General features: G+C 38.3%; 2 protein-coding genes and 1 long non-coding RNA gene across 4 annotated transcripts in view; 2 read left to right on the plus strand and 1 right to left on the minus strand.

Moving 5' to 3' along the window:
- LOC122351532 overlaps nucleotides 1-3,214 on the minus strand; it is a 22,413-nt gene extending 19,199 nt beyond the window's left edge. The window contains exons 1-2 of the long non-coding RNA XR_006251765.1: nucleotides 2,010-3,214; nucleotides 795-870 (exon numbers count right to left, since the gene is read on the minus strand). This is a non-coding gene — a long non-coding RNA (uncharacterized LOC122351532). The remainder of the gene's footprint in view (nucleotides 1-794; nucleotides 871-2,009) is intronic.
- sona (SON DNA and RNA binding protein a) lies at nucleotides 1,579-11,488 on the plus strand. The gene is made up of 8 exons (XM_043248645.1): nucleotides 1,579-1,735; nucleotides 3,508-3,637; nucleotides 4,237-4,429; nucleotides 4,533-4,603; nucleotides 5,107-7,569; nucleotides 7,692-8,128; nucleotides 8,394-8,477; nucleotides 9,654-11,488. The coding sequence occupies exons 2-8, from the start codon at nucleotides 3,610-3,612 to the stop codon at nucleotides 9,654-9,656; spliced, it is 3,279 nt and encodes a 1,092-aa protein (XP_043104580.1). The 5' UTR covers nucleotides 1,579-1,735; nucleotides 3,508-3,609; the 3' UTR covers nucleotides 9,657-11,488.
- A 416-nt stretch (nucleotides 11,489-11,904) lies between these two features.
- On the plus strand, nucleotides 11,905-21,072 carry rcan1a (regulator of calcineurin 1a). 2 transcript variants are annotated; one of them, XM_043248854.1, is made up of 4 exons: nucleotides 11,905-12,309; nucleotides 18,988-19,161; nucleotides 19,539-19,698; nucleotides 19,833-21,072. In XM_043248854.1, the coding sequence occupies exons 1-4, from the start codon at nucleotides 12,187-12,189 to the stop codon at nucleotides 20,006-20,008; spliced, it is 633 nt and encodes a 210-aa protein (XP_043104789.1). In that variant the 5' UTR covers nucleotides 11,905-12,186; the 3' UTR covers nucleotides 20,009-21,072. The 2 variants fall into 2 exon arrangements, with proteins under 2 accessions (XP_043104789.1, XP_043104790.1); XM_043248855.1 differs by lacking the exon at nucleotides 11,905-12,309 and adding an exon at nucleotides 17,676-18,129.
- Nucleotides 21,073-21,376: the final 304 nt, after the last annotated feature.

A 21,376-nucleotide genomic window follows, 5' to 3' on the forward strand; every position in this document is an offset into this window, starting at 1 on the left:
ATTGCAGCACAATGCAAGTGCTCCCTCAGTTGATTGTAAATGATACTGCATGTCCTTGGACAGTCAACAAGATGTGCTCTGCTTTGTATATAATGAATTTAATAATTAATACTATATATATATATATATATATATATATATATATATATATATATATATATATATATATATATATATATATATATATATTTTTTTTTTTTTTTTTTTTTTTTTTTTTTTTTTACATCAGCAATACCCCATACAGTGGCCCTCCATAAAATTCCATTTTTAAAAATAAAATTAGAATTCTTATATAATACAAAAATTACCTGTAAAATAAATGTAGAATACCTCTAAATTCCAATTCAGATATTATACAGAATTTTAATTTAAAAAAATAGAATCATCATGAAATTAAACCAGCAGAAAACAATTTAACTTGTTTTTACATTGCAAAGCACTTTAAAAACACATCAGTGCTTGCGCACTTCAGATGAAGCACAACTGCTGTGCTGTTGTTGAGTAAGGGATCTCATAAAATACATGTTGTATGAAAGATGTGCTGATTTAGCCTGAGCGCACCTCATGAGAATAAAAAAATACCTGGTTTCTCTCTTCTTCGAACCCAAGTCCGAGAAGACAATAATATTTAGCTAAACAGAAATAGTCCAAATCTATTTAGAGTCTACACAGAGATATGTATCAAATGTCATTTTAGCAATAAAGAGGAAAGCTGCCCACACCAGTATGGGGCCCTGGAGTCATGAAAGAGCATCTACACCTGATACAATGTTTAGCTGTTATAGTTTACTCACAGTGGTCTCATGCTGCCCTCTGCAGGAAACTGCACCATCCTTTTCCTTGCGCATCCTTACACTTCAAAACCTTTTCCTCAACAAAAACAAACGCATATTCACAGATAAATTATGAATTCCTTTATCAAAGAGCACCAGAGGCAAGAACATCAAACATCTAAGAAATGTTTGATGTTTGTGCCTCTGCCGCTGTTTTCTGCATTTCAAAAGCCTAAATATTATTTAATTGACTTTTTAATAAATCAAATAAAGATTTAAAGCATTTGTGCATATTGCACAAACTAGATGCAGACACAAATTGGACAGGAAACTACAAACACATCGAAAATGCATAATGATAGTCTAGAGGTGTATTCTTTTATAGCATGGGGTTCAAATTCTAATAAAATATCAACAATTATTAAACTATTATTTACAGTAAAATTAGTTAATTAGCTACTGAAGCATCTTCAGATCCAGTAATAACCTTTTGAATTGTTAACTAAAGTAAGAACTAGCTAAATTAGCATAACCTTGTCACTGTTTATGAATATTAAAAATATTCTGCAATGACTGTATTTCATGCAGGCAGTTACAGTCATAATATGCTTTCAGTGGCCTAATATTTTGATTTACGCGGAAAACAAATACTTAAAAATGTACTGACTGCCACAAAATGTAAAAATGTGGGCTATTCGTGTAAATGCTATGCGCATAAAAATCGGTTCTCGCTTTGGTCAAACCCTTAGAAAAGCCGTAAATGTGAATTCAGCAGGGTGACACTAGATGCCGCTCTGTTCTTAAAGATACAGAGACAAGCGAGCGAAGAAGTCTCGGGGTCCTGTTTCACGCGTTTCTGGGATACTGGCGGACTGACTGCGCTCTGAATGTCATGGCGACCAACAGCGAGCAACTTTCTCGAGGTTTCGTAACTGATAAAAACCAAGAAGTCCACAACACGAGTAAGTATATGTGGTTGAAACGTTTCTCAATAATCACGGCTGCCCGATTTAAGTATACGACGGGAATAGCCGAGCCGAAGGCGGGAATAACAGAGAAGCGCGGTTTGTTTGGCGTAAAGCCTGTTGCGAGTAGAATGCTAAGCTAACACAAGCTAACGAGTCTTTGTCCGCGTGATCCGCGAAACGCGTATCTAGCCGTGTCTACAGTGCGCTATTACTTTCTACCTCCACACGACTTAATATTATCACACCAAATGGATCGATTGTATTTTACCTGTAAATGAGTAGGCGGTTCAGTTGCAGAGCACGCTTGTGGAGTTAGCTTTTGTGAGACGCGCGTGTCGAGTTAGCCGCGCGGAAGCGCATCTCCGTTCTGTCTTCTGAATGAAACGACGTGCAAACAAACGTGTATTGAAGCACTGCCTGTATTTATTTTAACATTCGGCACGGTTATGTTCTAATGAAAATGAAAGAATGAAAGATGTCTATTAATGAGGCGTATAAAACCAAAACAATCACACGCGTTGTCTCGTGCACCCTCTTAACAGTGCTAGCCGGTGTGCTCAACTGCGTCTAGCATCCATGAAATGTAGCGATATTTTTATATTTTTGCTTCTGTATGCTTGCATTGGATTACTTTTTTTTTCTAAAGGTGTACTGGATGTTACCGTCGGCTGTATGTTTACAACTCGTATCGTAACAATTAACTTGGTAAGCACTAGTGCAAACAAACAGGAAATAACATTTTACGCATTCTAAGAGGTCGCAAATTAAACGTTAAACGAGTAGTTGATTCGCGGGGCCAAATTAGTTACCATGGTAAGTTTTCTGTTAGGGTTTTGTAATTGGGTATGGTACTGTAGGCCACTTATGATAAATCACTTTTTTATGATAGCCATAGTTGTGTACATAGAGGCATATACTTTTAGCCATCATAGTCAAATAAATTTATAACATGCATGTGCTCCCTTTGTGATTTTTACAATAATGTAACTATTATCTTTTTTTGTTTGTTTTCTTTTGTTTGTAAAACCGTTTTAAAAAATGGTACCTAGTAATATGTGTAATGCTTAGGGGTAATTTGTATGAATGACTGAAAGTGATAAGATGTTGAGTTGAGGCATACATGTAATCTGTCCAGTTTACATGACCAGTTCTGAAAGTAAAGAAACTCCCATCTTCTTTCTGTATGAGCTCTGGTATTTAAACTGTACTTGATTTGGGACACATCAAGAGCCACTATCCTAGTTACACTGATTCAGTGTTTTTCTGCAGCATAGAAAATTATATAAGGCGTGTGAATCATTGGATGAAGTTATCTTTTTTTTTTTCTAATCGTGTGAGAATCAAAAGTGATTTGCAATGGCTGATGTTATTATGCAAGAGCTCTGCTGATTGAGTGCAAAGAAGCTCAGCCAAGTGGGTCAGATATTATGTAACATGCCTTTTATATAAGATGCGTTTGTAAGTATTTTTGTTATTTTCAGGGCTTTTTTTTTTTTTTTTTTTTTTTTTTTTTTTTTGACCCAGACATTCAGATTTGCACTTAAAATATTTTTACTGGCTGCTTTGCATTTCTTTTAGCAACAATTCTATATATCAAAAGTTTATTTATTTTCATTTTATTTTAATACATGTTATGTTTTACTAAAACTAGTTTACTGTAAGAGTTGTATAACTCCATAGAGAGAGAGAGCATGAATGTCATAAATACACTGGAAATCAGTAACCCATTGATTTGATTTTTTTTTTCATTTGTTTTTCCATTTCAGAGTGAAAACTGAGGGTTAACGCATTTCGTGTCCGATTTACAGAACAAAGACTACAGAAATAATAAAAACTAAGACTGGGATTCAGTTAAATCAGTTTTTGAAATGGAGTGTGCCGTAAACACCGGTCCTGGTAAGTTATAATACTGTTAGTTAACCTGACAGCTTCTGACTTTTTTTTTTTTCATTGATAACTTGACTGATGTTTTCCAGTATATGTTTTTAGAAGTAAGTGCATTGTTTCCCATAGATTGACCCACACCACAATAGCAAAGCTGACTTTGACCACAAATAAACTTTTTAAAAGGTGTTAAACCTGGTTGAATAAACATTAGCCACTGAAAACCGGCCACTTTGCATAACTGTATTTCTAAAGAAAACTGAATGTCCTCAATTTTTTTGGGATGTAATTTTTATTTTGCATGTAATATCTGATAAAGGAGAGTTTGTGAGTGTAGTGCTGGTTGGTGTACAATGTTACCTGGTAACACTGGTAATTTCTACCATGACAACAGCGCCTGCCACTGGTAGAGAATGAATTTGCACACATGCCGCCACAAATAAGGTGCAAATCTGTAGGTGACACTGAAGTGTGATATTCTGATAGATATCAGTATTATTTCGATATAAAATAAGGTATAGCTAATTCTGCATAATAACTTATAACTGTTAGAAAACAGTTTACATGCTGTTTGCATAAATGTTTGTGAACATTGCATGTTACCTCTACAGATGATGAGCCATCTGATACAGCAGTTTCGTATGAAGCCATTACTGTAAAGGATGGGAGTGAGACCCCAAAAAAGAAAAACAAGAAACATAAGAAACACAAAAGTAAGAAGAAACGTAAGAAGCGCAAGGGTGAAAAGGAGAGTAGCTCTGAATCTGGAGTAGAGTCAGATGGCGATTCCCAAACTAGAACGAGGTGAGAGGTTTAGTAGTTTGGAAATGCTAAATGTTTTTTTTCCTGAATACTTTTAGATTATTTTTACTTAAAAGCAGCTTTTCTTTTCTTTTTTTTTTTACAGTGTGAAAAAAGATGGCTCCTCTAACCCTGAGGCTGATGATCATGCTAATGCCACAAAAAACTGCACAGAAGGTATGTCCATGTTTTCATGATTAACAGATGAAATGGCAGTTTATATTTATGCACAATTTGACACAGATTTACAAGGAATGTATAATTTAAGACAAATCTAGGACTGGGACAATACATTGAAGCATTAAGTATCAAGGAATCGATTCTCAACTTAGTTTTGAACATCAGATGGCACTGCATGCTTTAGAAACAGTTAAAATAATCATTCATATAACTCCAAAAGGTTGAAGCAAATTACAGGTGTGTTCAAACTCTGTGCACTGTGTTTATCTTAATCTTGTGTTATAAAAGCATTCTGAGGTAAGGTGAAACTCGGCCGAAACACACAAGCACTCTTTTTCATGAGCATTTGAGTGTACAGATAAAAACTAGATTAGAGTGACATCTGCTGTTAAAATCTGGGTTCAGAATCAATTCCAGAGAAATTGCGATACATTCTGAAAGTGTCAGAATCGATGTATCATTCCAGCTCTAGTAAAAGCACATTATATGTGTCTTTACAGACCTCAGTGATGTGGAAGCTGATGCCAAGGTTAAAAAGCAGAAACACCGCGTTGGGAAAAAGAAGAAAAAAAGAAGACGGAAAGAGGAGGAAAAGCAAGAGGTCTTAAAGAAGTCCTCATCTCGCTCTAGATCGGCAAGTACTTCAGCATCAGGGTCAGAATCAGAACCAGATTCCAAACAATCACAAAAATTGCAGGTGGCAACTTTAAAGTTAGACAGGAAGTCACCTATCACTGCAGCTAAATTTCCAAAAGATAAATGTAAAGATAGCAATCAACTGGAAGATCTAAAGAGAGAAATGACTTCTGATCACACTGAAGAAGAGCGAAGTTTAAAATTAGAAGGCATAAGAAAGATGTCTCCTGAGACGGTACATGCACTAGTTACAGAGAGGGATGTAAAAGTGGAAGCTGTTGGTGAACCTGAAAGTTTTAGTAAAGTGCAAGAACTTCCCGATATTATTCCTAAGCAAGAGAATGTGCACAAAGAGCAAGCTGTGCAGAAGGACATCTCAAAGGAAGCAAATGGGAATCAGAAAGAAAAGAAAAAGCAGTCCCTTTCAAGGTCAAGGTCACGATCACTTTCGAACACTAAAGGGAAAAAATCTAAACGCAGTCGCTCTAGAACTCCAAAGCAGTCATCTGGTAAATCAGGACGTCGTAATGACAAGTCATCTTCAAGAGACAGGTCTGTGTCTGCCTCTGGTGGGAAGGATCGTACAAAACGAAGAAGCTCAAGGTCTCCATCAAAACAGTCACAGTCTAAAGTAACAAAGAAAACTGGACGCAGGTCAAGGTCACTCTCTGGAAGAAGAGCATATCGCTCTGATTCAAGGTCCCGCACAAGGACCAAAAGATCGAGGACTAGATCTCCACGACGTGGTCATCGTTCTAGATCTAGGTCAACTGGAAGACCAAGACGTTCACGCTCAAGATCAAAACAATCTGTTTCTCGGCGTAAGAATCGTCGCTCAAGATCACGGTCCAGATCTGTACGCAGAGGAAGACACTCAAGGTCCCGCTCTCGAAAGAGGACGCCCGTTTCTCGGGCAAGGAGGTCTAGGTCTAGATCTGTCAGAAGAGCAAGGCGAACACGCTCAAGATCTGTTGTGATTCTTAGGCGATCTAGGTCACGCTTAAGGAGAAACAGAAGATCTAGATCTAGATCCGCTCGTAAAAAATCAGGTTCAAGAAGCCCAAGACGTCGAAGTAAATCTCGGTCCCCTCAGCGCTCCAGGCCCTCTGAGTCACGTTCTCCTGCAGCCCGTCAAAGGAAGTCAAAATCTAAGAGCCCTCATAGCACAAAGTCAGAGTCAGTATCTCCTCAAAGACGTAAAAGATCAAAGTCACGGGCATCTTCACATAATTCAAAGTCTGAATCCCCGAAATTAAGAAAAACTAAAAAGCAAAAAAGTAAACGGTCAAGGTCAGTTTCTCAGAGACGCACATCAAGATCTATTTCCAGAGAGCGACAGTCATCAGATAGAAGTATATCCCCTTCCAAGAAAGCACAGTGTAAATCTCCAACTAAAGAGGAGAGGTCCTTAACGGATTCCAAAGAAACCTCAGAGATTAATCAGCAAATTGTGGACGCCGTAGAGGAAAATGTTGAAGTAAAAAAGACAGCAGAGTCAAGTCAATGGATACCAGTCTCTACTGAATGTACATCTGTGCAAAATCCATTAAGTGAAGACATAACAACAACATCAGAATGTGACACACAAAGTAAAAAAAATAAGGAAGAGTCTGAAAATCCCTCTGAATGTGAAGGAAGACCAAACCGATCTCGATCTTTGTCCTCAGAGCCAGTTCCTCAGTGTGGTACTGCAAGATCAGATGATGAAGAAGATCGATCCGCGAGCTCACGATCTCCTACACCAAGTAAAGTAAAAGAAGCAAAGTCCTCCAGCAAAACATCACCTGTTCGAAGAAAGCGCTCCAGATCAGTTTCGTCCACACAGAAAAGGCGATCCAAGTCGAAATCTGTCAGTAGCAAGAGGAGGTCTCCCGTAAGAAAACGCAAGTCCAGGTCTCCCTCTCATAATCGTAAAAGGAGGACAAAATCTCGGTCACCAGTTCGGAAAAGAAGATCAAGATCAGCCAATCGAAGGGCAAAATCAAGATCGAAATCTCACACAAGAACAAAGCGCTCAAAATCGAAATCCCCCAAGCGGAAACGGTCAAAGTCTAGATCACCAGCTCGGAAAAGGAGGTCCAAGTCACGTACCCCTGCTAGAAAAAGAAGATCTCGTTCACGATCAAGGGCTCGTCAGTCACGATCCAGAAGATCACGCTCTGTTTCACGACGAAGGAGACCAGCATTTCGTGGCCGATCTTTTGATAGACGAGATCGATGGAAACGTGAACCAAGCCACTCACCAATTTTAATTCTTCGTAAGAGGAGGTCAACCTCAAGATCTCGACGCAGTTCTAGCAAGACACCACCGCGTCTTACTGACCTAGGTAAATACACTCAGTGCTTGGCTCCCTTTTCCTGTTAGCATAAATAATTATTAAAGTTGACTTGACAATAATAGCATGAAATGTCTGTCTACATAAATTTTCTTGATTGCTTTTTCAAACAGATAAAGATCAACTGTTGGAGATTGCGAAGGCTAATGCTGCTGCAATGTGTGCTAAAGCTGGAATGCCCATACCTGAAAGTCTCAAACCGAAGGCAATTCTACAGTTACCTCTGCCAACCCCAGCTCCAGCCCCCTTGTCTTTGCCTCTGCCACTGCCTGTGCCCAATTTACCTATGAATCTGCCCATGGGGATACCAGGTATGCCTGCAATGCCAAACATGACAATGAACGCTGCCATGGCAAGTATGACTGCGGCAACAATGACTGCTGCTCTCTCAAACATGGGTGCCCTGGCCTCTATGCCTCCGATGCCCCCACTTCCTACCATTACCAACAAGCCCCCTTCAGCACCCACACCTAATCTGGCCAGTATTGAGGAGGTGAAGAGGAAAGTGGCTCAACAAGCTAACAGCATTAGCATCAAGGAGTTTACAGAGGTGAGATTTGTCTGTGAACTAGTATCCAAGTTGTTGAGTGTATGAGATATACTGGGTTTAGGAATATTTGCAGGAATATTTTGCAATGTATTTATAAAGAAAACAATTCCTAATTTTTTTTTCACAATAATACTGATTTATTGTTCTTTTGATTTAATGCATCCTTGGTGAGTGTAATGCAAAACGTACTAAGCCCTGATATATCTATATTAAATAAATGTTTGTATTTGTACAATTGATTTAAATGTATTTATTTATTTTTTAGAAATGTAAACAGATTGCAGAGAGTAAGGAGGAGATGAGTATTGCACGGCCACATGTTTCAGATGATGATGATGATGAGACACGGGTGAGTATTTAAGCTTAAATTTAGAGCAGCAAAACATCTTTTCTTTAAACTAAGTATATGCAGATGTTGAAACTAAATGAATGGTTAGTAATAATGTTTTTGTCCAACAGTTTTAATGGGCTGTTTTATCGTATGCAATTTGTAATTTTCAGTGAAGCACAGTTTTGTGATGCGTAGTACATTTCCGTCTGAAGGCCACAGAGCTCTGACAGTCACGTGACCCATTTACCCCACCACGTTGGCAGGCAAAAATATGAAATAAATGGTGGCAGCACAAGTTTTTTAGGCTGAAAAGTTCACTGCGCACTTTAATTCAAAAGACATTCCCCTGTAAATAACAAAACTTAAATTAAACAGAACACATACCTATAATGCCCCCATGGAACGTATAGATTTCCTGACCAGCAGTATTTTACATGTTTGAAAGAGGCTTCTCTTAATGACCACTTCATGGCTAGATTGCTTTTCTTGTGCGGCTTGATGTCGGACTCATGAAAAATAATCACATTATTTGTATTTGCCAAAATAGAAATTCACTGAAGGCAATACACACGGAATTGACATGCAGAAAATGGACTAGGCATAAAGAAATGAGATCGCAGGCTTTCACGTGTGTCTCATCTTGGCTAGCAATCGTAGTGAACAAAAAAACGCTCCAATTAGGCAGCTTCAAATACGGGAGCCTGTTAACTGAAAAGATTGTTCTTTCTGTAATTGGGTCGGATTATGTTCACATCTTAAACGAACTGTATCAGAATTCAGCTGGGTCTCATTTCGGTTGTTTGGTGTGCACCAGAGTGCGATTGCTATATTCACACCTGCCATAAAAGGTCCGCACCAAAGAGGGGAAACAAACTTGGACTTGATTTCAGTCAAACCGAACAAGACGGGTGCGAAATACACCCTTAGTCATGTTGAATCAATAAAGGCAGCTCAATCTTCTTTTTGCTGGAATGACATGCTTTTCTTCTGCAGGTCATATTTGTGAGTCCTTTTGGCTTTTTGGGATGAGATGTACTACTATTCAGACTTGTGCCTCACTGAGAGATGCATGATAGTCAAATATTTGACCTAATACCTAGATTTAATTGACTTCCTAAATTCAGTCATTTTGAACTAATTGAAACATTTTTCATCTTGGTTGCCTATATTTAACTCTTGTTTCTATTTTTGCAGTAACGCACTGTCATTCTGCTGCATCCAGTCCTGACGATGGACACCTGTGGCTCGCATTTTGAAAGGATGAGCTCTGCCAGAGGATTTCATCCGTCATGTAAATTAAGCTTTTGTTTGCTCACAGAAGGACATTTTGAGCATCTGGACACTTGAAGCAACATTGATTTCAGTTATCTTTAAATAGCCAGTTGTTGAAACAGCTGCAAACTACAGGAATCTTTTTTACCATAGACTTAAAAACTACCAGATTAGACCATTCAGTATGTCTAAAAGTGGAACAAAGGCGGTAAAGTGTAAAACAAACATACTACCTGCCCAAAATAACAGTGAAACATTTCGCTTTCAGGCTTTTTTTTTTTTTTTTTTACCTTCATTACATATGGTGCCTCTTGATACCATGAAGAAGGACCTCTGGTAGATTTAACACAGATTTATAGGTGTACCTAAAAGAAGAAACAGATTTTTTGGGTGCAGTTTAGATCACAGATCAGGTCTGTTGGTACACCCTTTCAGAGATTTCTGTTAACATACAGACATGATAATTTTAGGGTTTGGTTTGTTTTCTTTTTTGTCTTTTTTAAAATTCATAAAGTGTTAATCACTTGTTTAAATACATTAGAGAAGAAAATAGTTTTTGTTGCTTAACACTTTTGTGAACTTTTAAAGCAGATTAAATGTTGAGGTTCAGAGTTGTGGCTGTACTTGACTGCTATACTTAACAGATGATGTTTGCGTTGATGTGCATTGTAAGGGTTCTGACTGCAGAGAGAGTTACTTTGGTTAAACCTTGCTGTGCCGCTTGCCGGTAACTGACATTGTGGTCTGACGTCATCTTAAAAAAAAAAAAAAAAAAAAAAAAAAAAAAAAAAAAAATGACACTCATTGATGGGGTTAAGGTGTTTTTCTTTTTGTTTTTTTATTATTTAGTCCATCATATAGTGCATCCTTGTAAACGACAGGCCATGATGCAGTTGTGTGGTATACAATGCTGTTTTATCTATGTGACTGAAATATTTGACCCAGCATAGCTGCAGGGTAGGATGCTGTATTTTCAGGAGTGAGAACATGTCATCCATCACTATAATGCATATGATTTGCATAAGATTATCGTTTAGACACATGTACTGTAAGATGTACTGTATATTGTGTAGGTGTGCATTTTGTCAGTTTTTTACCTCTCCCCTCCACTGTGTCCTATGGTGGATACCACTTTACCGATTTATCTAAAAATAAATGTGATGATGGCATAGCTCCTACTAATTCACTTAAAAATATTTAACTATTAAGGTCGACACATAAAGATTAAGGTTAAAGACCATGTTCAACATGATGGGATGTTCCATGCTACATTAGCTTTAGATTTAGAACCGCTTTACACTTTATTCAATTAACAACAGATTTTAAACTGGAAATGTAAAGCATTGTGAATTACAATATTTAAATTAGCTGTTATTATTCATTTTAAGGGACGGTTCGTCGTTTACTCGCCGTCATGTTGTTCCAAACCTGTACGACTGACTTTTTGCAGAACACAAAATAAGACTTTGAAGGTTTGGATGAACGTGAAGGTGATTAATTGATGAAAATGTTATTTTCAGGACTACCCCTTTAATTTGAAAACTGTCATTACGAAATGAGTTCGGCCATGTTGAAGTCTCCTTAAGGATTGTATGAACAAGTTCTACACCTAAGGTACAAGCCCACATTCCTTGCATAAAATGTGAAACATCCTCGGTTTTGACAAAGCGTTTTTATCCTTTCCATCACATTGTGAAATATAATGGCACACACTTTGTATATAATGCAACTTCAATTAAAGGAAACAATCTACATGATCTTTGGAAATGTGTTTTCTTTAATTTCAATAAACAAATTTAATATGCAATATATATCTACAACATCAACAAATGGAACTGCTGTCTGAGTGGTCTGGCTAACTTGTGCCTTTAAGGCAGGCAAAAGTGCATCATGTTCTTCCATACGGAACATATGGATATTAATACATGTTCTAGAATTCTTAGAGTAAGTTAGCAAACCTAGTGACATTAGCATTAGCCGTTCAGTCTTCTAGTAATAGATATAGCGTAACAATTATTGAACTAAATTCCCAGCTCAGTTGTGTAAATCATATTTTAACGCAGCTTGTTACAAAGTACTTCAGTTTTTTGAGTGGTGTCTTACCGCCCCCTGCTGGAATCACTGGGTATGTCAAAAAAGGAAACGGGAAGTTGTCGAGCTGCGTGAATCGATTTTTGCTTTCCGTAAACGAAGGGTTGAATCGTTACTTGTTATTATAACACCCATCTTAAAAGACAAGCATCTAGTGTAAAGTTAAAACCAATTTAACACGTCAATGCCGATATACAAATCGGCTCCCAAAGTGAGCGTGAGTCGTTTAAGGGCAGTGACATTTCCATACAGAATAGACAGATAGCTTAGCCTGTCACGACATATGATTATCACAGCTTCTCTAAGAGCTAAACTTGTTTTACGACTTGGGCAGTAGTCTCCCATATGTTCCCATATTTACGTTATGCAGCAGTCGAATAACGAGGACGGTGAGGCCACCGTGGACGTGCATTTTACCGACCTGACCGATTCACTGGTGGCCTGGAAAGTTCCCGTGGATGTTTTTGCCATTGAAAACCCTTTAAGAGTGAGTAACATTGAATTCACGCTCCCGTATTCATCTGGAGAATATTATTAAGGCCTGACGTGCGTGTGTATTCTCAGACTGATATGTTCACAAGTTTAATACGTACATATATTAAAACTTGAATGTGCAAGAAAGTCACTTACAAATTAGCATACACGTTGAAGAACAGAGTACCAGCACATCTCACACAAAAAAAGAAGTGCGCTTAGTTTTTAGGTTATAAACAATAACCTAGATCAACTGTGAAGACACTTTCTTAAGTGTCATAATCATTTCCTAATCCTGAAAAACTATTTAGACTCTTCCTTGTCAAACATATACATCTATATGTCTATATTTAATTTGCTGAGCTACACAAAAATCATTTATTTTCTAGGTTTGACAATTGTTACTGAATGCAAAAAAAAAATTCATTTTGGCATTGCATCATGCAGTCGGAGATTTATTGGCTGCACATTCAGCTGCAAACGTGTCTTTCTACTTTGTCCAAAAGATGCTCTGTTGGACTGTGATCTATTGACTATGAACTCATGGAAACAGAGATAACCTGCTTTGTGACATGGGACCATATGCCGCATAATCATCACAGTAATCCTATTTAATGGGCCATAAGAAGATCTAATCTTTTTCCTAATGATATGATGCACGCATCACATCGATGATTAGGCCTTTTTCGAGATGGCTGAGTCTGAGCAAATGGCTTTTTTGTTAGTATGAAGTAGTAACCGTGTAGTTTTTGGAATATTTAAAGGCTTCCGGACATCACTGGTGTGACTTGAAAATCCCTGAGAGCTTCTTTGTTCCTCATCATAAAAAAAAGAAAACAGGAACTTGTGGAAATAACATCGTCATTGTAAAGGCGTTTGAATAAGTCCAGATTTTTTGTGCGGTTTTGTTCCATATCATTTATCGGATGATTCATTTAGCTCAATACGCTGTTTGTCCTGAAAGTGTAGCCTTACATACTTCCTCCATCATTTTTTTTTTAATGTCAGTTTATGATGCATTAAAGCAGTAGCCGTGCTTTCAGGAAATGGAGATGTTTTATATACCGGCCGCGTCCCTTGTGTTCAGCTCTGAATTATTGAAGTGCTTTCTTTACAAGTCAAGTAGCTGAGTGAATAAACAAAGCAATAAATAACAAAGCATATTGGGCTCGTTTGTTTGCCATTTTTCTGCAAGATGATTATGACATTGCAGTGGTGAATAGGTGTGTTTGTCTTGGCTGAAGAAATTTTCCACTTGACGTCACCTTTGTTGAGGTGTTACACAAATCCTGGCCATCAGACAGCCTTAAGTCAGGTGGCAGACATTGTTATTATAATGTAGAGCAATGACCTGTTGTTTCTCCTGCCCTATTTTTATATAGTTCAATTCAGAGATTGATTTACCACAGTGACACTCAATGGGTTTTGTCAGTTTGTCTCATGGTAAATGAGCATTTATAGCGAAAAGCAGATTTTGAGACGTAATACGCGATAAAGCAAGCGCTTATGCCCAAAAACTAGACGTTGTCTCTAGCGCAAATAGCTTCTTATTGAGCTTAGGCAACAGGTTTGTGGTGGGTGCAGCTTTCCAAATAGGATGGAAACCTTGAGTTAAATGGAAATGGGATGAGAGCATCATAAGTGATAGGAAAATAGTCTGCTGTTGAGAATGGAGAAAATGGAAAATCCGTTCCATTGTGTTTTGTAATGTGGAAACAGGAAGCAAGTTCTAGGACACGTATTACAATGCGGATGCAAATATGATTGAAGAAGAAGGTCATGTTACTACCATAGACGTATATACAAAGAGGTCCCAAACAAAAGTTAGAGCTCATTCAGTATAGTAGAGCTTTCCAGTGGTATATTCTTAGACGTATTAGTCTCTGTTCTTGTCAAGGAGCCACATAAAAATGTAATGTGTAATTGCATATTGTTGGGATAGTTTACTCAAAATTAAGTTGAACACAAAAGACGATATTTAGAAGAATGTTTCTGGCCTATATGGATTTCTATTGCTTGGAAAGACATCAGAATTTTCATTTTCGTATAAACTGTTCCTTTAATTGCGGAAAGCTACTCAAACACTTTAACTGGCTGAGTGTTTGTACACACAAGTTCCACTTTAACGCACACCTTCTTTTCGCATTTTCAGCGGTTCTTTGCTCGCATTTCGACGTGGCCGTTTTTAAACCTCCACAATGCAGATGATGGTCACCTGCGCCCAAGTGAACAGCCTTTCTTAATTTCAGAACTTATCATTGCGGTGTGATCTTCCACCCTCAGTTCTTTGAACTGGCCTATTTACAGTGGCACGGCCGTAAACAAACTACTGCACGACACGCAGTTTCGGGATCCACCTGGAGCATGCTGCTTTTCCTCTGCTTAGGCTGTTTTTAACACAAGCCAATGGCAATTTAACATTGTGTGAGGTCTAAGGTCTTAAAGGGACAGGCAAAAATCGCTTTCTTGTCAAATCGACCACACTCTTGGCTTACGATATAAAAACCTTGTTCGAGCTTTTACATGTACAGGCTAACAGGTTCCTGTCTATTGGGAACATTAGAGGGTCTTACGTAGTTTAGATGATTAAATGGGCTTTTAAAATAATCTAAATTAAGCTTTATCGAATTTATTAATTCCGACATTAAATGTATCATTAGTTAGTTATTTAGTTTCACTATTACTAGAATATTTTCCTCTGGTTTCAACATCTAATTTTTCTGGAAGCAGTAAATGTGTCAAATTGCGTGTTGTTGTTTTTTTTTGAGTGGTTATTCATAGTCAGCTGGTTGTCTCATGATGAAAGAATCCACTTTGGTTGTTACTTTCTGTGGAAAGTCTGGAAGGAGTTTTGACACTTGCTGTATGCGACACGGGCCCTCGAGCAGTCGTAAACTCAGCTGGGTGTCTAGTCAGTGGAAAATGTAAGCTGTTCTCTTAAAAGTGTCAGATGAATTGACATTCCCATTTAGTTATCATAACCTAAGCCAGGGTCTTGTAAACAAAACACTGACCCATTTAGAAAGTTGGAATTGGTGCTTCAGAACATAAAGTATGTGCCATTTATGTAGACAAGTGGCTGATTTCAGCCTGTAGAAAGTCATGCTCTTAGTTGCCGAAAACTTGATATGGAGCTCAGATCTGTTTTGGCTATTATTATCTTGCTCTTTGTACCTTGTGCCATGACCCATATCCCACCTTTACACATATTTCATGATGACCTCATTTGCCATTAAGTCGACAGAGGGACCTTTTATTTTCCATTACAAATAATGACTTCATTTGCCGTTACATTAAGGTTAGATATAAATTTACCTTTCCATTTGACTAAATAAAAAAATCATTTTCCTGATACTTTGACATTATAATTGTATCCATCGTTGCATTACAGCACAGAACGTCATTTTAAAGCATTCAGTTTAACATGGTATGTGATGTCTTTTAAGTAATTTAAGTATTTTAAGTTTAAAAGCGTTTTTTTTTGTTGTTGTTGTCATTTTTACATTTCATAGTCTATTTACTATTTGTAACGTAACCCATATTTTGGCTTCTAGCTATTTAAAGATGATGATTTCAGCTGTTTGTGTTGTATGCTTCTGAACAGAATGGAATGTTTTTGTATGCATAATAATGCCTTTCACTTTCTACCCGTATAAACAAAGCATACGTAAAATACCGCAACACAACTTAATGCTGTCCTGTTCACCATTTTCCACCCTCTATGGCTTTTTGTTATAATGTGTTTTCATGTGTTTTGTTTTTCCATTCCCTAATGAGAGGCCTCGTTCCACTGGAACTGGATTCCCAGCTTTTTGGGCTAAAAACATCTGCGCATATAACTGACAGATGCTTATGTCTAGTGTAGTGTGCTTATCTGAAACAGGAAAGCTTTTACCAGATAGAGAGGGGAAAATTTGAGTGAAAGGCACGGGGAGAATTTCTAGAATGTATGCTCGCTTCAGGGTTTTATTTCATTTGAGAAAACATATAGATAAAAGAATTGTTTCAGAGTGAGTTTTTGTCCAGGTCAGTCATATTTATTTGGAAATTAGTCTTTTATACTTAGAAAGGCTACAATTATAGGATCAGAAATATAGCAAAAACAGTAATATTGTAAAATGAATTATAATCCAGTCTTCAGTGTCACATGATCCTTCAGAAATCATTTGGCCTAAATATACTGCTTTGGCGCTCAAGAAACTTTTCGGCATTGCTTGATATTTTTTGCAAAAATGTGATGCATTTCTTCATAATTCTTTGAGTAGAAAGCACAAAATAACTAATTGTTGTAATACGCATTTTTGAAGTGTTTAATGTTGCTTTTGAGCAATTAAATACACCCTTGCTGAATAAAATTAATAATTGATTTAAAAAAAATAAAACCTGTGTTCATTTTTTTCACAGTTTAGCCTGTATCTTCATTGTTTTGCTATACTCTTATCATTAAATGGTCGCGCTTCGACCGGCAGATTCTGCTTTTGTTTTTATTTGCATTTTATTACATTGCTTATTTTTATTATTTGCCTTTATCATTATTCTTCCCTCTGCTGGCCACAACCCTACAGACCCGTGACCTATTTCTTGGGTCAAGAATGTCTGTTTAATAGTGTTACCAAGCTTGTAAATGCCTCACAAATAAAGAATAGCAATTTAAAGCCTATTCCCAATTAGGTTTACCTTAATAGAGAATTACAGTTAATCTCTGTTTATCAACTGCACCCTCGACTCGTCACTTTCGGTATTTGGTTATAGTTGTGTGTACACAGGAGACTGAGAGAATGTGGATCATATTTATACCGCTTGCGTTAAAGCAGACGTGTTCAAAATAAGCCAGACGTGATAACCGAATGGCGCTTAAACAGATAGAGAGGGGGTGAAGCTGCTGTTCAATAATAACGGGACAAATCCGCTGCCCCTGGAGTCAGACAGGAGAAAACGAACACCCATGGAAAGTATGCTGCGGGGAGAGCTTGATAACACAGCTGCCCTTCTGCCCAGCTCAGCTGATTTAGATTTTCCATCACGATGGGAGGGGCGGCATGAAAGAGACATGCTGCGAGATGAGCGATACAGATCATTGTTTTACCGCACCGGTGTCCTGAAATGGTGCGACCGAATTGAGCAGAGATTGGCCGAACTGGATCTGAGCTGCATGGAAAGCAGTGGCGCATAGTTTCCAAGACTTGCACTCTCAGGGTGTGTGTGTGTGTGTGTGTGTGTGAGAGAGAGTCTGTGATTAGTCAGCAGAGCCGTTCGTTTCAGTACGGAATGGGAAAGTGGGGCGGGGCCTGCAAAATGAGTCGCCCCACCCCTGCAGGGGGCGGGGCCTGTCGTTGCGCCAGCCGAGAGGGGCGTTTGTATAAAAGGAGACGGATGAGCGAGCTGCAGTCTTACGAAGCTTTCAAGGCGTTTGATCGGTAGCGCAAGGAGCACAGACCCTTCCAGAATATTCCGTCGCAACAAAGCAGCGTCACGTGATCACACGGGAGGGGGGTTCGTTTTCTGCGCGTTTGCTCGGTTTGACCTATTTCGTTTGTGAAAACGCTCTAGACCCTCCGCTGGACCGAGACCGTCTGAGAGGGACGGGAAGAATAAGCGGGCGATTTCGAGGCATTTGTTTCCAGAAGCAGGCGTCATCTGTGCCCTCACGCTGGGGAAGGAAAAACGGACGCGTCTTAACCCCTCCTGCCCTTTACATTCTCTAACCTCTCAAGTCCTCCGGAGGATCCGTCAGCGGGCTTCAGTCATGCACCTGAAAACCATGAAGTGTAACCCTTTCTGCCTTATTGCTTCCTTGGAGGATCCGGATATGTTTAACAGACCAGAGCAGAGGGTAAGGCTTCACTGACATGGTGCGTTACGATATCGAAATAGCTTTAAATGCTGAAAGCCACCAATGACATGATCAGAAATGATGATGTGCCAACTCGTCTTTATTGGTGCCAATTTGATTCGTGCTTTCTGTGTGGTTAGTGGTAGACTAAATGACCTGATTGTGTGTGATTTTATGTGTAGTTAGCTGATGATCTAGTTGGTTGGTTGCGGTACTAGTGGTTAGGTCATGGAATAAGATGCTGTGGGTACATTTAATGAGCGTTTGGCTGAACAGTTTGGGTTTTTTTGTGTGTCTGACGTAAGCTCTTACGCACACAACACCTATGCAGGATAGGAATAACCCAGGATGTGTGGATCATACTCTATTAAATCTCTGCATAGCTTGAAATGGTCCATCAGGACTCTTTCTGTCAGGTCCGTCTGTGTGTTCACAGCATGCAGCAAGTCTCTGTTACCTTGGAAACCAACATCTTGCCAAGCACTGACAGACGCGGTCGTTTTTAGGATGTGTATTAGATTAGTACTACGTGCGTCAGTACGGTTTAATATAGAAGCGTTTACTGAATATCAATCTGGCAGGATCCCCAAAAACAAGCTAAATGGATTCTGCACTATAACGTCTTCGTAGCGCGGGCTCACCACGGGGCGGTGGGTAATCTAGTCGTTTTAGGCTTAAGGCCGGTTGGACTCTGAGCCTAAATGGGGGCACACTTAAAACCTGACCTCGGATTGCTCCACAGGGAATGTTTATTTCTGTGCTCCCGAGTCGCATGCAAAATGTTCCTTTCTTAATTTCTGTTTCCACGAAGATACAAAGTCAAATGAATCCGTTTGATGTTTTTCTTCTCATCCACAGGCAAGTTTTGAGGATCTGTTCCGTGCCTTTGACCGAAATGTCACCTTTCAGTTCTTTAAGAGTTTTCGCCGGGTGAGAATTAATTTCACCAACGCTCTGGCTGCTGCAGAGGCAAGAGCAAAACTGCACAAAAGTGACTTCAACGGCAGGGAAGTGCGCCTCTATTTTGCCCAGGTATGTCACTTGAAATGTAAACACACAAAAAAAAAAAAAAATATATATATATATATATATATATATATATATATATATATATATATATATATATATATATATATATATATATATATATATATATATAAACTGTCACTTTGTTTTTGATTTGTATAACTGTATAAACAAAATTATTGTATGTATATTTATAATGGCTTCTAAACTGTAATATCTTTTCACTTGTGTCAGGGTTTATTTCGGTATAATGCCTAACTTGACTGTGGATTATTTTTTTTAATTGTAGCCCTAGTTGGGTTGAAAACAGTGTTCTGACTATTACAAAAAACTTTTTTTTTTTTTTTTTTTTTTTTTTTCCCCCCACCTTGTTTTCTTTCTAGTCTGTGCACATTGGCAGTCCTCACCTGGAACCCCCTAAACCAGATAAGCAGTTCCTCTTGTCGCCTCCTCCGTCGCCTCCTGTTGGTTGGGAGCAGTCAAAGGATGCCACACCTGTCATAAACTATGACCTTCTGTGTGCCATTGCTAGACTTGGGCCAGGTAAGAAACCTGTTCCTAAATGTAATCCTTTGGATGTTCTGTTCTTAAAAAAAAAAAATAGGTCAATGCGTGAATTATTCATTTTAATTTGACCTGTTTTACAAATCTAATAATGAATTCTCCCCATTCAACAGGTGAAAAGTATGAACTCCAACCAGGAACTCCCACCACTCCCAGCGTGGTTGTTCATGTTTGTGAAAACGATCAAGAAAGCTCAGGAAATGAGGAGGAAATGGATGGAGGCAGACGTCCACGTCCAAAAATCATCCAGACCCGTCGACCAGAATACAGTCCCTCTGTCATGCAGTGAGCTTAAGGAAGCTCTCATTGTGCCATAATATTTGCTTTACTATCACAGGACCCTCTGGTGGATCTGCCGTGGCATGCAGTTGGTACTCCAGACCACTAGAGGACGCCTTAAGACAGAACCTCAGCCCTGTGAAAAGCGACATAATGTATATGTCCACCATCTCACAGGGCAAAGTGGTTCATTGCATGCATTCGATGGTAGAGTGACTCATTTTTCTGCAGGCTGGGGGTTTTCAAGAGTGCTTTCATTGGTAACTGTGGCCCGTGGAGAACACGAGTGTCTTATTGTGTTGTGTTTTTGTATTTTGGGAAGCATGTTGAATCCCAGTCAGTGGGTGTGATTTTATTATGATTACTTTCTTTTATAGTTTAGCTTGATATTTTCAGGCTCCTATTTAATGAATACTTGTGCGAAATTACTGGAACTTGAACTAGAGTAAATGCTGACTATGAAGTAAACATTTTTGGCAAATTTCGGGGGTTATTTTTCCCATTTATATTGCCATTGTAAGTCTTGTTCCACCATGTGCCTCAGCATGTTTCTAAATTATGAATCACAATTAATGCTCTCGTATACATTTTTTTTTCTCTCTATCTTTCTATATATACATGTACATGTGTATGTGAGAGAGACAGAGCGAGCTTAGGATTCAGTTATAAGAGTCTATTGTTTTAACGTTTTTAATAAAATCGTCTTTTTAAAAAAAAAAAAAAAAGACTCAAAATGGCCCAAAGTAGTTCTTTATCCATTAGGATGTACTGAAAGGCATGGTCCTCAAGTTCATGCACTTGAGTCAATTGTAGGACCATAACACTGTAATTAGTTTTGATGGAAGACTGTTACACTCTCTTTAATAGGACGAACACCAATTGATTTTATTACATTGAGCTTAATAATGTATTTCTGATGCCTTTTACTGTTTATGTCTGTATATAATGGTATATATGATGTTTTTTACTTGGTTTTGAAAATGTCACTGACTTGGCAATGGCTTGGGTGTTTGTCCTGTCATACATAAATAACAGCCATAACATGTCATTAAAACTTTTTTTTTTTTCTTCAAAGTCGTTCTATGTCCTTTTTACCCCTTTTTTTTGTTGTAGGGGAAAAAAAGCGAATCTGTATTTTAGTCTGCAAAATTGTACGTTTTCTGACTTTCAGCCCACATGCCTCTTGAGTTTTATGCATTTAGCCATTTTCAAAAGATGACTCAGCATTCATCCAGTATGCTGGTATCGCAGTAATGACGCAAGTCGAGGACTTTTCAAGGTGATGTCGCTTTTTTTTTTTTTTTTTTTTTTTTTTTTGCCTTGAAATAGAATCTGTGAGTCTTGAATGCCTGGCTGTCTCAATGTAAACCATTGTTCC

Source organism: Puntigrus tetrazona, chromosome 9, assembly GCF_018831695.1.
Source record: "Puntigrus tetrazona isolate hp1 chromosome 9, ASM1883169v1, whole genome shotgun sequence".
Taxonomy (NCBI): Eukaryota; Metazoa; Chordata; class Actinopteri; order Cypriniformes; family Cyprinidae; genus Puntigrus; species Puntigrus tetrazona.